Here is a 16,122-nt window from a genome sequence, read left to right on the forward strand (position 1 = left end):
TTGAACTCTGGAAACAAATTTTGAATTTCCGAAGATCTTCTCATTGTCACCTGTGAAGATTCCGAATATCATTAATAATGTGCTTCATGGCTTAGTCTGTTTTATATTTTATTTATTTGTTATATCTTCCATCCCTGGTAAGACTTGAAGATCTTTAAGGGAAAAGGAAATTCCGTCTGTTTTTTCAGTTGAAATTAAATTTTATATCTGAATATTTCTAGAAACTTAAGTGAAAAATTAATCTGGTAATTATTTGTTAGAAACCCTAGGAAATATTTATGTGAAGAAGCTCTTTTATATAGAATATTTGTTTTCCTACATCTTTTAAATCACAAGCTTTTTTATTGTTGGTTGCTATTTTTCACCTTCATATCAATTCCAGTTACAACATCTAATTTCATTTTGATAATTATGGAAATTATAATTTAAATGTTGTAGCACCTAATTGGTTCTTAATGCATGTAATTCATTTGTATATTGTAATTTGTATATTTCATTTGTACGATTCATTTGTATATTATTTCCTTTTCAGAAATGAACTGTAGATTGTAGTTAATTGAATATTTTGGTGTAAGAGTCCGGATATTCTTAGTGAGATTGTTACAATAACAGTAGTTTAGTAAATCAAATATATTAACCATAGAAATCATTGTGTTTTAAGATTAACATACTTTATGCCACTTTAATTTTACTTTAACTTGTAACTTTTAATAATCACCTTGTTAGAATCTAAGTAGGCTAGAGATGTTTTTGTTTATAAGCCATATATACTGTGAGTTGTGTATCCTTTATACCTAAGATACTGAAGCTCGGGGGAAAATATAATCACGTTTTCTGTACCAAATGTTGTATTTGAAGGACATAAGACAGAGAAAGATTTTTCCTATCATGCAGTTTATCCATTCTCAAGGGCCATGTGCTAGTGCTTCCATTTCTGACCCTCTTAAAATGTGTGACTTGATATAGTATTAGCAAGGGATACAAGAAAAAAAAGAAATATAGAAGAATTCAGGAGTATATTCACTTACAGATATGGCTCCTGTGCAAAAGGGAAAACACGTTGTAGCATACTTCACTGTCAGCACTGTGATATGAATTTTAAAATATTATATATTTCAAATACATTTTAGCACCTTTTCTTCCTAGTCCCCAGTTGCTACAATTTTATTGGTAAAAATTATTTTCCAGGATGAAATAATGAATGTAATTTTAGTGTATTACTTGCAAAAATTATCTCATTTTATATTTAGATCTTGTTTCAATGAATCAGAAACTAAATAGGGTAGATGTATAACCCAAATCTTTTCCATAACCTGAAGAATTTAGAGTCTCCTGCCTCCTTTATCACACCAAGCAAAGTGATACTTCGGGATAGAAACCAAGCAAAATGTCTTAGTGTTTGACTTATACTGAAAATCACATTAGGTTAGGTTATCTGAAAAAGCCTAGAGATTTACATATACAAACTCTGTAACCTATTTCTAGCTAACATATATTTATGTGTGCCTGATCAGAGACCAGCAGCACTCCTGGGTGACTCAATGTGTTGACCATTGCAGTATTCTCACCTGTGCTGCAGTCTGTTTTTCACTAAAATATAATTGTTGTTGGAATGATTTTGTTAAGTAAATTATACTTCAGAGATTATTTGTTAAGTAGAATCTCGTGTCACAATTAGTTGGAGTTGGATTCCTAAGCCTGTGGCCTAAGGTCGCAGCCTCTTGAACATTGCAATCTACTAAGATATGCTAAGCATGTTCTGAGTAGAGAGACTTGTCACTTTGGAGATAAGTTCTTGTTTACTGGGTATGTTCAGGTTTCAAAAGTTGAGACAAAAATAAGATTTCTTATTAGAAATTAGCTTCATCGAAAACATATCAGAAATGCATTTAGACTGTAAATACAGCTTGTTGAGCACTTCGGTGACATCCCCTTCGAGGAAAAGTTGTCCCACTTAATCTGCTCTAGTTACGCTTTTGTTACTAATCTGGGAGGAAATGAGAGTCGTGCATCTTCCATATCCTTCCTTCAAAAATCACCAAGCTGGAGAGAAGTGAAAAATGTGTTTTTTAGAGATTGATACAAGAAAATATTAAGTAGGAAGAAACAAAATAAAGCCAAAGGGATAAACATCGGAAGGTTGCTTAAACGGCTTGGTCCTATATAATTGCTTTCCTGTCAGCAGGATTATTAACAATTTCAGACATCTGAAAATTAAATTAACAGCCTGAAAATATTTTACAGAATGAGATAGAGCATGATACATGAAACATAATGACCCCACTGAAATTCAGCCAAGCCAGTGCAGCTACTCATTTATACAGAGTAGACAACTAGTTAATCATCACTGAGCAAATTAGACAGAGCAAATTAGTTTGCTGCATTCCACAGGCTTAGCTACCAAAAAGAGTATATGTCACTAATTAGAGTGAAAGAACGCTAAGCATATTATTATCTATATAGAAAGAGAAAGCAAGATTGTGGCTTTGAATTGCTCCTTTCAAAGCTTGAAGCCTAGGTTACGTAGGTATAAATTACACATGCAGGAGTCCATGTATATGTATGTGTGTTAGTGCACATATTTTAAGTAGCCAGCAGCCTTTGCATTTTCTTGCATCTTGACCTAATAAAGTATAAAAATGTTTTCCAAGGTTGTTTGGAGTTCGTTGGGAGTACAAACATACCAAGTGAAACATGAAACATTTTTATAAATATGATTCCTTTCATTGAAGATCAAAGTAGCCATTTCATACACTTTTTCTTTCATACTATTAAATTATTTTTTTCTTTTAAAAAGTGTATTGCTGTTGCATGTGAAATAAATATTTGGATTTAGTTTATCACTGAAGATTAATCTGAAATCATATTTTCTAGCCTTAATTAGCATTCATTTGCTTAATTGTCATTCGCAGCCCCATCATTTCCATTTTTCACTAACTTGAACAATGCTATCTTCTGCTGTTTGCACTTTAATTTAAATTTCTATTAAGGTTTATGAACAGTAATAAGGTCCTGTTTGAATATTCATTAGCTTCTGAATTGTGAGCTATGAAAAGGTGCTTTCTTTTACCTTAATGAAACTGGCACAGCATGGGACTGATCAGTTGTGACATTTGATTTGAGGCATCCAGTGAATTTTCTCATTGTTTATTGACACATCTTGTCCAAACAGCTCCCTCGCAAGTGAGCGGAGTAATGAAGGAGAGAGTGCTGCAGCGGAGTGTCGAGCTTTCCTGGCAGGAACCAGAGCATCCCAATGGAGTCATCACAGAATATGAAATCAAGTATTACGAGAAAGTAAGTGCTAAGAGCACCTGAAATGTACAACGTGCTGTGTGTCTCATGTCATCCTACGGTACTGTAGACTAAAGTTGGTCATTATGCCAACAATTTGGAGCTACTTCAAACTTTGTAGTTAATTTTAGCCATCTCTGTGAATCTCTGGCTCATCATTATAACTGTGATTTCTGTGTATTAAGTTTCTATGTTACACAAACTAAAGTATCCCATTTGTAGCATTTATATTTATTTATTCCAGTTTTGATATTGTAATACTTAGATGTAGGACATTTTTGTCCCACAGAAACCACACAGCCCAATGCATTTTTGAAAAATATTTTCTTTAGTATGTCTGGGCCCTTAATGATTTATTTAATTTATGTGGTTTAAGTGATGATGATGCCCTCAAATAATTTAGTAATTTGAAATAATGAGAATATTTTGTATAATAAATATGTAGTTCTTCAGACTTAAAAATCAGATGATGTTATTTCACTCCTTTAAATTCCTCCTGAAGTTTTTTCATATATGTTTTAATAATCATGTTACTTATTTACACCTCTCCTTCCAGAAAAAGTAGTATGGCTAAAACACAACTGCTGCCTTTTTAATCTCCCTATAATGACTAAATTTTAGTAAATAGTGATATATCTGAGCATATGAGTATATTTATTTCTATCTCACTTGGAAAGAGAGAAAAATGTTTATATAAACCATGTTCACAGATCATGATTTAAAACTCCACCTCACAAAAAGACTCGGTGCAAGGTTTGAAACATGGAAACCATTGCTATTACTAACAGTAATAGTAATAAATATTACTATTTTTGGCTTTACTGAGTTACCTGAAGTACTATAATACACATAACGCTTTTAACTATTTAGACAATAGAATTAGAAAATAGGAGCCTAAATCTCTGAGAAAACTTTGCAGTTGAGTTGACGTGATTAAATAAATGGAAATGTATATAGTACATTGGCAATAAATACATTGGGGTTTTTTGGAAGAAAAAGTAGTTTAAAATATACTTTTGTTTTGATACTCAGATAAAGTTTACAATATTGTTGCTTGTTACTTACATGACGAATTTATGACTTCATGGCTAAGGTTGTATTTTATATACTTAATTTTTTGTTCCATCAAATATGTTTTAGAGGGGATTATTGTATTTAATGCTGTTTTTGTTATATCTGTTTTCCCACGAGTGCTAACAGTTATAGTCCCAGCTGAAATTGTGTCAAATTCAAAAGCAATGAAACACATAGGTGGTAAGATTAAAGTTTCTCATAATACAAATCTGAATATTTTGCAAATCCTTTCTCTAGAATAAATCTATTCAAATAGTTAATTTTTTTTTGCATGACAGAAAAAATGTCTACATTCACTAAACTTGCATATTATGCAATTAAAAGACAATAATAGTATTGTGTTGTATTATATTGTAATGTATATACACGCATGCATGATGTTTGTGTCACCTGAGTTATGCCTAGGTCTTTCATTTGAGAGAAATATGTATAATACAAACTATTATTTTTATAAATGATTAGAATGAAGACAATCACAGATCAGTTTGAGTAAATCAAGTTTAAATATGTATTTATTTATACTTTTGCAAATCTCAGTGTGAAGGCAAATCAAACAACTAGATTGATATTTTAAGATTTCTATGAAGAATTTCATTGCCAAAGTTGAACACAAGTATTTATTATAGACCAAAGAACTCTCTAAAATTGTATATTTTGAAGTATAATTTTTACAACTTTATTCATAAATAGCCTATGAGAATCACATCAATGAAGACTTAAATTTTCATTTATTTTGATGGAGTTTTTATATGCTTGAGTTTTTACAATTATTTCCTTATTATGTATTCACATAAAATGTGTTTGATGGTGATAGAATAAAAAATTGTTGAGAAACATGTAACAGTTATTTTAGTAAACTCTGCATGTTTTTATATCTGAAATATGAAAAAATGAAATTAATCATTGTTTAAAATATTGTCAAACCATTAATCATATATATTTAAACTTTAATATTTATAATTCTGTGAAAATATTTCATGAAATACTATTTTGCAGAGTGGTTTGTTCTGTGAGAAATTCAAGTTTATTTTAAAAAATTGGTAGTATAGTGGCAGCATGTTAGTATAGTGGCAGTGTAAACTGAATTTCTTGATTTAATACTTTTCTGTGTTTTTAGCATCCTTTTTCTTTTGCTTGCTGAATGGCATTCAGAAAAAACTTAAGAGAACTGCAGTATGATGTGATAACCTCTACTAAACTATAGACTCTACAGGTGTACCCACTCTTTGACTAGTAGGATATTTTATTATATTATGGCTAAATAGTTCTTGTCACATGTCACCTGTGCAAAAGCTAAAAACACCATAAGTGTTTAAACTAAATCATTTCTCCCTAAATTTATATAACAAAGCCATGTGTTTCACATTTTCATTTTATATTACCTTAGAAGCAGCTTAATGTTATAATATTCCACAAAGTACAATGTTGCCTCTGTAAAAACAATGGAACAAATTGAATTAAATTGAAACAGTTGGCTGTCAAATTGTCTGGTTGCAATCACAATTAAATATTTCCTCTAAATATTGTTTCTAGGATCAAAGGGAACGGACCTACTCAACAGTAAAAACCAAGTCTACTTCAGCTTCCATTAATAATCTGAAACCAGGAACAGTGTATGTTTTCCAGATTCGAGCTTTTACTGCTGCTGGTTATGGAAATTACAGCCCCAGACTTGACGTTGCTACACTAGAGGAAGCTACAGGTAAAATGTTTGAAGGTAATTATGCCTTTGGTTTGGATTCTTATACTCAATAACTCTAGCATATATTAATATTTACTTAGTATTGTAGTGATCATTTGCATCTTCATGATTTTTACATATAAAAATAAACATGTGTGCATATACATGTATTTCATAAAAGTTCCTAATAATAATTTAATAATTGTTGTTTTGTTTAGCAATTTTAGAACCCTGTGATTTTATTTAATGCATACTGGATTTATTTTTTGAAAATGGTGAAATTAAAAACAGAAGCAGGACTGATTCAATTTGTGTATTGACACAAGATGTTTTTGTCGACCTCAAAACAATCATATTTTAAGTGTGTCCATCAAGGCTGCTACTTCACAGAGACCCACAAATAAAGCCAGAATGTGTAATGAGGTTGACAAGATAAAGATTGTATCTAAGAACCTGTATTAATTGCCTTTTAGCAATGATTTCAAAAATTAGAGTTTAGGAAGATCTTAGAACTTATATTTGTTTTTATTTTTGACATTGTTCATTTTTGTTATGGAATATTCATGCATACTAAAGAATATATTTAAAGTATATATAAAATATAAGGGAGATAATTAGAGGAATATCTATATGCCCACCACTCATCTTAAAAATAGAACATAACCAGTACTTGTAAGCCCTTTTATCATTTTGTGTTTTATAATGCATCAAGATTATAGTAAAATTGCATGTGTATATAGTGTAAAAGAAGTACGTACATGTATCTTGGGATGCATGTACCCATTTGCTGTAAGAGTGCAAATTCAGAACACCCTGAATACGATGCGGGTTGCTCCTCAGCAGGGCTCAGGTCTCAGTACGTGTTTCTGTATTTTGGAGTTTTGATTCCTCCTGATGTTACTGCTCAGGCACATGGTTTATCCAGCTGTTACCTGTTCTCCTTGCCAACCCAGCATTCCTCCAAAATTCTAATCAAACATCATTTGGAAAACGTTATGTGACTTTTCTTAGTTAAAAAAATTTAAACAAATTAGATCAGGACAAGTTTGATTATAGAGTTATTTTGACTTTGAAGAAAGAATTGTACAGATCTTTTAAAAGGTGGAGTAAATTTATAAATATCCTTTGAATTAACTAATGCTAACAGTGTTATTCTTCCACTTATTTTGTTACCTTTAAAAGGAATCTATAACTCTCATAGCCACAAATAATAAAATGTATGTTGAAATCATTTTGACATATAAATCATTCATATAGAATTGTAGACATAAAGGCATCAATTTAAAAATTTGCTGCATAATTTGATGTGAACATATCATTATTCATAATTATTCTTTTTAAATAATTACGAAAGATTAAGAATCAGAGTATCAAAGTTTAGTGTTCCCTAAAACATTAAAGCATTTTAAGTTAAGATTTTAACATTTAAACATTTGAGTGGTTAGTGTTAAAATGGGCTCTAGAGGTTTTCAGCTCAGATCTAGATGAAGATATCACCTTGTTAATTCAAATGTAATAAGATAATTCAAATTATGTTTTTTCCATATTTTAGTAAATAGTTTAAAGTTCAAATGTCAGTTATCTCATATTTACCTAACCATTTCTTATTATTTAAAAACACTTTTAGATTTCAAAAGTTTCAAGATGAATTTATGCCTTTTTCTGACTTTGTCTCTAAATTGAGAATATTAGACCAAACTATTATTTAATGAATGCTGATATTCCTAGATACTGTTTTTGTTATTTAAACAAGAAGTAACCAAGACTCAGAGATTAGTTAAAATAGTGAAACCCGAAAGATCACATGAAATGTATACTAAGAATGGATTTTCGCATTAGAATTTGGTGATTTTTGCTATCCATATATTCTCTCCCACTGGAATATAAAGTTGATGAAAGAAGAAGCCATGTCTTTTTTTCTTACTGTTGTCTTGCCAGTGCCCACTATGGTTTCAGGGACACAAGGCACTCAGTAAATTAGCAATAAATGAATACTTCACACTGATCAACAGAGAATGAATTATTAGTATCAATCCGTGCCAGTAGAGAGATGCCTGGTTTCAAGTCTCTGCTCTGCCACATCCAGTTTGGATGAGCGAGGGACAGAGGTACAGATCTCTGTACCCTAATTTCTAGAATAATACTACTCAACTCACAAAATATTCTGAGGATTAATTAAGTTAATATATACAAAGTATCAAAGATAGTCCCTAACATGGAAAGTCTCAAGTTTAAGCTCTTATTAAACACAGCCTTTCTCAAACTTTTCCATCCCTGTAGCCCTTTTACTATTAAAAAAATATTATGGATATCAAAAAATATTTTATATTAGTTATAGAAATTGTTACTATTCACCACTTTAGAAATTAAAGTGGAAACTTTAAAAACACAAGAACACACAAACACATGTTATTAGCTATCAGAGTCATGGTATGATCATGCCATACACCTTCTGAAAATCTTAACTGAACACTTGCAAGCAAATGAGTGTAAAAAAGGCAAATAACGCCTTCATATTGTATGGAAATGATATTGAACTTGCAGACTCTATGAAAAGTTCTTGAGGACTCTCAGGGTTTCCCAGACTACTCTTTGAGAACCACTGAGTCAGCACAAGCTTCTATGCTAAGAATTAAGCAGGCACAGAAACACACAGTTCATGATCTTTATGGAAAGTTTATTGAAAGAAAGGGGCAGGTACACATATTCTGGCCACACAGTTAAGCACTGGTGGAATGCGTGGTCCAATGTTATCACCATGTCAGGGAGCAGTGACTCGCTGTGCCAGAAAGCCGGGCAGAAGGGAAGATGCAGCCTAAAAGAAGTCACTTGAGTACTGTGTAAAGAGAAATTTGACCATCCCTCCCATTGCACATACCTTCTAAAATGCCCATCTATGCAGTATCAAATCTACTTTTTAGAGTTTTTAAACTATGGTATTCTGACTATAACCTTAGCAAATTACTTTTAAAATGTATTGCCCATGAAATAGATGGAAATATTAAGCATAATGTCATCTATGGAAAGATTAAAAAGAATGACCCTGACAATATAAAAAAATGTATAAATAAATATTCACAAATTCTGATTCATCATTCACCTGAGTTCATTTTTCTCATTAGGGTTCTGTTTCTGAAGCGAAGGGAAAAACTGAGCCTAAGACAAACAGAGTTAGGCCCATGGGACACATTGATTAAATGGAAAGAATTTCATAACATATGTGGTATAATTTTTTCTTCCTTACAACTAGAACTACTCCATTATTTTCCTATCTTAAATCGTGTATACAAAGCAGATTTAAAAAAAAAAACGCAAATTTTTTTAAATACTTGAACTCATCTTTTATCTCTGTTGTGTGATAATAGGGTGTAATTCAGAAATTAGTATTTGAAAGTTGTTTTCTTCTGTTTTTTTGTTTTGTTTTGTTTTGTTTTGTTTTTTTAACCTTTTAAAGTTCCCTCAGGGAGCAATTCAGTAGGTGATAAATTAGAGAATGTGTATAATCTTCTTTGTTCAGAAAGTATCTATTAGACCAGAGCTATTTTTACTGTTTTTCAGTACAGGAGCTACCTCTTGTTAGCATAGTTTTATGAAATTAAGATATAAATTGTCAAAGGGAGATAGACAGATAAACTGGAGAAAGGCCAATCTGAAAAAACTTTATACTTCCTATTGTGGCAAGATATGTTTTGCCTTCCTATGATTTACTACTCCAGCGATCTAGTCCCTTGCCATTAACAAGAAGGAATGGTATTTTCCATCCTGCTTTAAAGATTGCAGCTGTTGATTGTTTCAGAGTAAGCAAATTATGTTAGTTTGACATTATATATGATATTTACAACTGTGTCATTTATTGGAATATTCATTTTCATTGTTTCATAGGCATTTGATGATTTTATAAAGGCTGCATTGCTACTAAAAATAAAAGACTGGGAAAAAATGACAATTGTGAATCACCAGTTTGGAAAACTGGAAGTGATAAATACAAAAATTCTATGTTTAAGCGGGTGTTTAAAAGACATGCAACATGTATTTGTTCCCAAAGAGACTATCAGAAAGGTTCAGCTGAATTTGCCCTAATGAGCACGGAAGAATCGTTTAGTATTATACAGGAAGTGTCTGCAATTAGATAATGATAGTGTTTTTTAAAGTACTTGCAGAAAGTTTGCTTTTTCTAAAATAGACTAGCTACTTTGTATTCTTAAACTGTGCAGTGTGTTTACTACATACTTTATGACAATTAACACAGATAATATGGCTCATCTTTTTCCTGAATTACAGTGGACTATAAATTCATGATGTTTAACTGTGATTACATGATGCTTTCTATTTAAATTGATATGAGAGATAAAGCATTTAATATGTATTAAGGTACTTTAAAAAATACACGAGGTATGTATTTTGGTTCTAATTTCACATACCAGGAAAAAAAAAAAAAAAAAAAAAGAAGACACAAAGGGACCACAATCAAATGCCTTGCTGAGGGAAAAATAAGGATTTAATAGCACTTTCAGGTCAGACGTGTCTATCTCTTGATTTATAACTAAGCTTTCAACACTAAGTAGGAATGTAGTCAATCAATAAGACATTTATTGGTTTCTTTTATAATTGATAAATGGAAAACGTATGAAAGTATTCTCCTTACCAGTTCTTTAAAAATGCAGAAATAAACATTTATTTACATGCACATTTTTAGAATATGCATTTATTTAAAATTAGAATGAATTAAATAGAAAAGATATCTCTAATTTTATTTAACCTCTCAAGTTCTTGCATGGTATCAAGTATTTCTGAGCCTATTTCCTCTGTTTACAGCTACAGCTGTCTCCAGTGAACAGAATCCTGTCATTATCATTGCTGTGGTTGCTGTGGCTGGGACCATCATTTTGGTGTTCATGGTCTTTGGCTTCATCATTGGGAGAAGGTAGAACACCAAGTTGTTCTAATCTTTAACATAAAATGTATTGCTTTTTGAGAATTATGTCAGCCTATTACTTAGTGTAATAGAATTTTAAATAGTAAAAGCAAACATACTTTGATATAAAACATTAAAGGTCAGTAACGTGTCATTCTTTCAAGATCAAAATGGAATATAAGTTTGATTACTGCCTTTAGTTTAAGGGAATGAGTATTACAGTTTTAATTGGGTGAATTTTTATTGCTCATTTTCAGAGTTAAGTTTTCATAGTAAATGTAGAATACACCATCGTAAATATAGAATATACCTGTAGAATTTACTCTTTTAGTTACTAAAATAAATGTTTGTGGAAAACATTTAAAATCTGTTTTTTTCCAAAAAGAAATAGAAGTAAACATTCACTTGTGAATATTTGTGACTCATGAATATTTTTGTGAATTGAACTTTGTGGATTCAAATCATATATTGAATTTGTATATTCAATCTAAATTTATTTTTTAGTGTTTCTTTTGCATTGCATCACAAAAAGTCTTTGCTTCCTGCAGTGTATTTTGTAATCGTGTGAATTGCTATGTTATTACTAAATGGATTCATTAACTATGAACAGTAAATTTTTATATTTAATTTACAACTCTAGTAAGTTGCTAAGTAACTAAGGTACATTGTACTGAATTTTAAATATATAAAGTGAGATCACTGAGTTTGTCATGAATTTGCTTTCCTACAGGCACTGTGGTTATAGCAAAGCTGACCAAGAAGGGGATGAAGAGCTTTACTTTCATTGTAAGTGTTTGGCTTTTCTTTATTATAATGTACCCCTATTAATAGAAAAATATGGTTATTAGCATTGACATTAACAAAGTCCTCATGCGTCATACTTGAAATTATACCATGAGCTCAGAATGTTGCGTTAAAGCATTTGAATAAGATGTTTAGAATTAAATTCGTGTGATGTGAATTCGAAAAAATAAAATATATTCAGAAATGTCATATAACTGCAGGATATTCTGCTGCTTTTACATCACAATGTTTCCTTTTGCAAACTTTGCCCAAATGTTTCTTACCATCCTAATAATAATACGCTAAATGTTGCATGTGCCCATTCTCTAGCTAAGGAATGTCATTTCAGATTACAAGGATAGGCCCTTTTTTTAATCCAATGAGTTATGCCACTATGAAGGGCTAAATTAAGGATCCTCTTTCTCTTCAGCTATTATTAACTACCTATCCCGGATAGATATTTCACAGGACATAAATAGTATAATAATAAGATTCAAACCTCTGTTGTTTTCCATGGATTTGAGTTAGCCTATTCTTAAAAATTCATTTTAGAAATCATATTTAGAAGAAAGCTTAGGGACCCAAAGAAAGTAGATGTCTATCTGCATTAATCTTATTTTTGTTGCAATAAGGATGGCATGTGAAAATAAAAGCACTGAGAGTAAATGTGATTACTTTATGTAGGCAAAACCGAAACCTAACAACCAAATGACTTCAGTTCTGATAATTAATGATGGTCTGACCCAAATCCATTTTCCCATGTTTATCCTTGAAAATATTAAAAGCCAAGTTTATTGTTATTCTGTAGTACCTATATCTTTAGCAAATGTTCTTGTGTGTAGATAAATTTCCCATGACATAAAACATAAGAATTGTATCTTTTATTGTGCTATTTATTAGATTCTTGTGTCAATATCTATGAAGATACTGTCCTGTAGTCATAAGATTATAAAAGCCTAAGGTTGTAAGATTATAAAGCCTCCATCAAGAGTTTCTAATTAATTTTAGAATTTCTTTGTGATTCTTTAAAAAAAACCTCAAATAAATGACAATGTGTGGTTTAAATACAAAAATTGTAAAAGCTCTTATTCCTAGATTTTCTTAATGTGTTTGTATTTTTGAACCCACTGTTCCCTTTTGTTTTCAAATAGAAGTGGTTTTACATAATACAAATCTAAATTGAATAAGAAATTCTCTTGAATCTCAATCACTCATGGCAGGAAGAGCATGTAGGGTAGTACAATTTATTACAAATTAAAGTTAATGGTAGGCCCAGAAGTGACTTTATTATAAAGTTTAATATTCAAGGCCTCACTTTCACGGGCCATTTTTAGGCCCTAGGAGTGCCATAGCAATTTTGCCTATATGATCATGTATTCCTTTCCCTAAAAAAGTATCCCAAACTGTATAACGGTTAAGCCTCAAAAAACTTAAATATATCCCTGATTATGACTGAAGATGTGTGTTTCTATACCCCACTTGGGATTATTTGATATGCCCCCAGTGTTGGAACTTCCTTTTGCTAATCTGGCATTAATTTTTCTGTGACAAGCCTCAGTGAAGAGAGCAGCATAGGTAGTTTATAGCCAGAGGAAATATAGGAAAAAGTGGAGGTTACCCTTTTTTGTTTCTATTTAATGGCATGTGAGAACATGTTTAACTCTTCCCCAAACAGGAAGGAGTGGATCAAAACTTGAATGCCTAAATTTTATTCCTAGTGTAGAATGTACATAGAAGAGTAACATAAGACTGTAGTTCCTAGAATCCCTGGTCCTGCCCATATGCGAATAATTTAATGGCACAATTATTTAATATTACCATAATCAGTATGCCACTCTTCTTTTATTTATTGAGCATATTTGAGACCCAAATGATCACATAGAGCAGTTTATTTGTTTTTAACTTGCAGGTTAATATAGAAGTTCAGTTGAAACATGGCTTATCCAAAATTTGTTGTATTGCCTTATACTTAATTGTCATCACTCAGTTTTAATATTTTTATATGCCATTAACTTTTGTCACATTCCACATCCAGTTTGTAATTAGAAAATATATAATTGCATGCCTTACTTGCTGATATAGACAAGATAAGCTTGCTGTATATGAACAGTTTTCATCTTTAGAGAAAAGTAGCAATGGTGGTTTAAAGATGTTTAACTTTCATGAGAAATGGAAATAATATTTTTAAATGCAAAAGCTCATACTCAACTTATGGTCATCATAATATTTAGATATAACATCAATATTGTCCTTATTTTAAAACGTTCATTTTAAATGAATAATGAGAAAAGTACACTTAACATATCCTATCCTGGTTAATTCTTAATATTTTGAATCATCATTTTCCAAGGATATCTTTTCTAGTCGTTTGATTAAAACCAAGTATTTGGTTTGATTTTATGATTACTGAATGTAGAAAGTATAATACTGTGGTAACCAGCTGTTTACAACTTGGTGTGTTTTTATTCCTCTGTTTAGTACATGGACAATTTTCCCAGGTGCTAAAACACCAGACTGCATTTTCACAGAAACTTGAAAACAACCATTTAACTGGCTTTTAGAGCACCGAATTTAACAGAATGTCCAGTCATTTGTATCAGGTGCCCTTAACTCACCATGGCCCCAAGTGCTACATTGAAAGATATAAACACAATGGAGGAATTTAGTGAAGCAGTTCCAATTTACATTTTGTTTCCTCCTACCATTTCTTCTAACAATGTCTTCAAATCCAAGCTGGGCAGTATTTCATGTTTTTATGCCAAAATAGCTCTGGCCTGTCAAAATGTTTTATGACAGCTTGAATAAGGAACCATCAGAGACCATTTGAGATGCAGAAGGTTACCTCCAATCTAGCTCCCTTATCAAAACAAAATAAAAAATATGAAAGAAAGAAAGAAAGAATAAAAAGGGAGAAGATGGCTCATTCTCCATCTGCCTGCCAATCTAGGAGGTTAACCTATTGTTTTCTTCCCTTCTCTCTTTTTCTCTTCCCCCTTTCCCTATACTCCTTCTCTCTTTTCTCCTTCTATCCCCTCTCTCTTTTCTTCTCGTGTGTTTTTTTTTTTCATGTTCAGCTTTAGTAACAAATGAGCATCTGTCAGTTTTATAAACTGCAACAATAATTGTTTAAGACAATCAATTTTGGATAAACAATCAACTACAGCAGAATAAATCAAGATTTTTAAATCCCATTTTCCTTTATACATTCTGCTTCTTTTTGTTATGTGTTTATTTTTAAAATATAATTTTAATGTGATGACATAAGCACAGTTAGGCTGCAGTGTAATATATAAAGAAATATATTGTTCTCCAAATAGTAAGATTTGATGAAGATTGTTCAGTGGCTTTGTTAAAACAATAAAGTTTTTTTTTTGAGGATATAGTGTAATTTTTTTATTGCATTAATATAACCAAATATATGCCTATCTATCTTATCTTTGTCTTTTACCAAATGATTAGATTTGGAATACATTATTGTAATTGAATTTGATTTAAAGTTGACATAGCATTATCTGTTACCTGCATGCTTCTGGGTGCATTTTAAGAAGATTTTAACTTTTAAGATGATTCTATGTTGTTTGCATTTTGACTACCTTTCGTGAGGCATATTGGCTACCTCTTCAGCAGTTAAGATCTTCCAGAGCCTTATAATTGAAAGTTCGTATAAATGATTCCTCTTTCAAATCGCTGTCATACTTGGTTAACAGATCCCAGGAACATTGTAAATTTTCTAACTTTACTCTGCACTTTGTATATCTGGCCTCTATTGCCCTTGAAGGTGAAGATGAAACTGTCTTTAGAAGATATTTCTTTGATTCTGTGATGGAAGTCCCTCACATCTTGTATTAATTTTTATGTATATGTCAAAGGTGGATGGTCTTTAAAAAAATAAATCAAAAGAACCAGTAAGATGTCTAAATGTTTTTAATATTGCTGTCAGTGTAGTAGGCTACCTGTAAATGAAATGTCTTCTTTTCCCAGTGTATTAATTTGATTGATTGACTGACTGGTAGATTTACAAATGTGTTTCCAAGTCCATTACAAACCTCAATATGGCTTGAACTATGCCATGATAGCAGTGAATTTAATTAAACCTCCAGTCTGATAGGCATGTCAGAAATTTTGGTGAAATGTCTTTTGTTGATTTACTGGAAAAGCAATTCAGTTAGTAACCTATCAGCTGGATCCTATGTTACCTATAGAAGCTTGCAGATAATACCTATACGCCAGCAGACTGAAGTAGGCTGTTAAAACTCCTGTGAATCAGGTGATGTGGAAGCAAGTTCACTGTTCCAAGGAGCACTCTGCATAATGAAATTCCTGGGCTGACTGCACAATAAGTGCTTTGCTTCATCACAGTCATGCTTTCTTACAT

At 31.4% G+C, this 16,122-nt stretch overlaps 1 protein-coding gene across 5 annotated transcripts in view; it reads left to right on the plus strand.

Annotated features, from left to right (window-relative positions):
• EPHA7 (EPH receptor A7) overlaps positions 1-16,122 on the plus strand; it is a 184,847-nt gene that overhangs the window by 145,895 nt on the left and 22,830 nt on the right. For 2 of the 5 annotated variants that reach the window (XM_039467843.2, XM_010333778.3), the window contains exons 6-9: positions 3,173-3,297; positions 5,902-6,070; positions 10,865-10,973; positions 11,695-11,750. In XM_039467843.2, coding sequence (XP_039323777.1) covers positions 3,173-3,297; positions 5,902-6,070; positions 10,865-10,973; positions 11,695-11,750 — 459 coding nt within the window. Of the gene's footprint in view, positions 1-3,172; positions 3,298-5,901; positions 6,086-10,864; positions 10,974-11,694; positions 11,751-14,821; positions 15,657-16,122 lie in introns of those variants that run through there. The other 3 variants (XM_003922925.3, XM_010333777.3, XM_010333779.3) reach the window with 2 other exon arrangements.

Source organism: Saimiri boliviensis, chromosome 4, assembly GCF_048565385.1.
Source record: "Saimiri boliviensis isolate mSaiBol1 chromosome 4, mSaiBol1.pri, whole genome shotgun sequence".
Taxonomy (NCBI): domain Eukaryota; kingdom Metazoa; phylum Chordata; class Mammalia; order Primates; family Cebidae; genus Saimiri; species Saimiri boliviensis.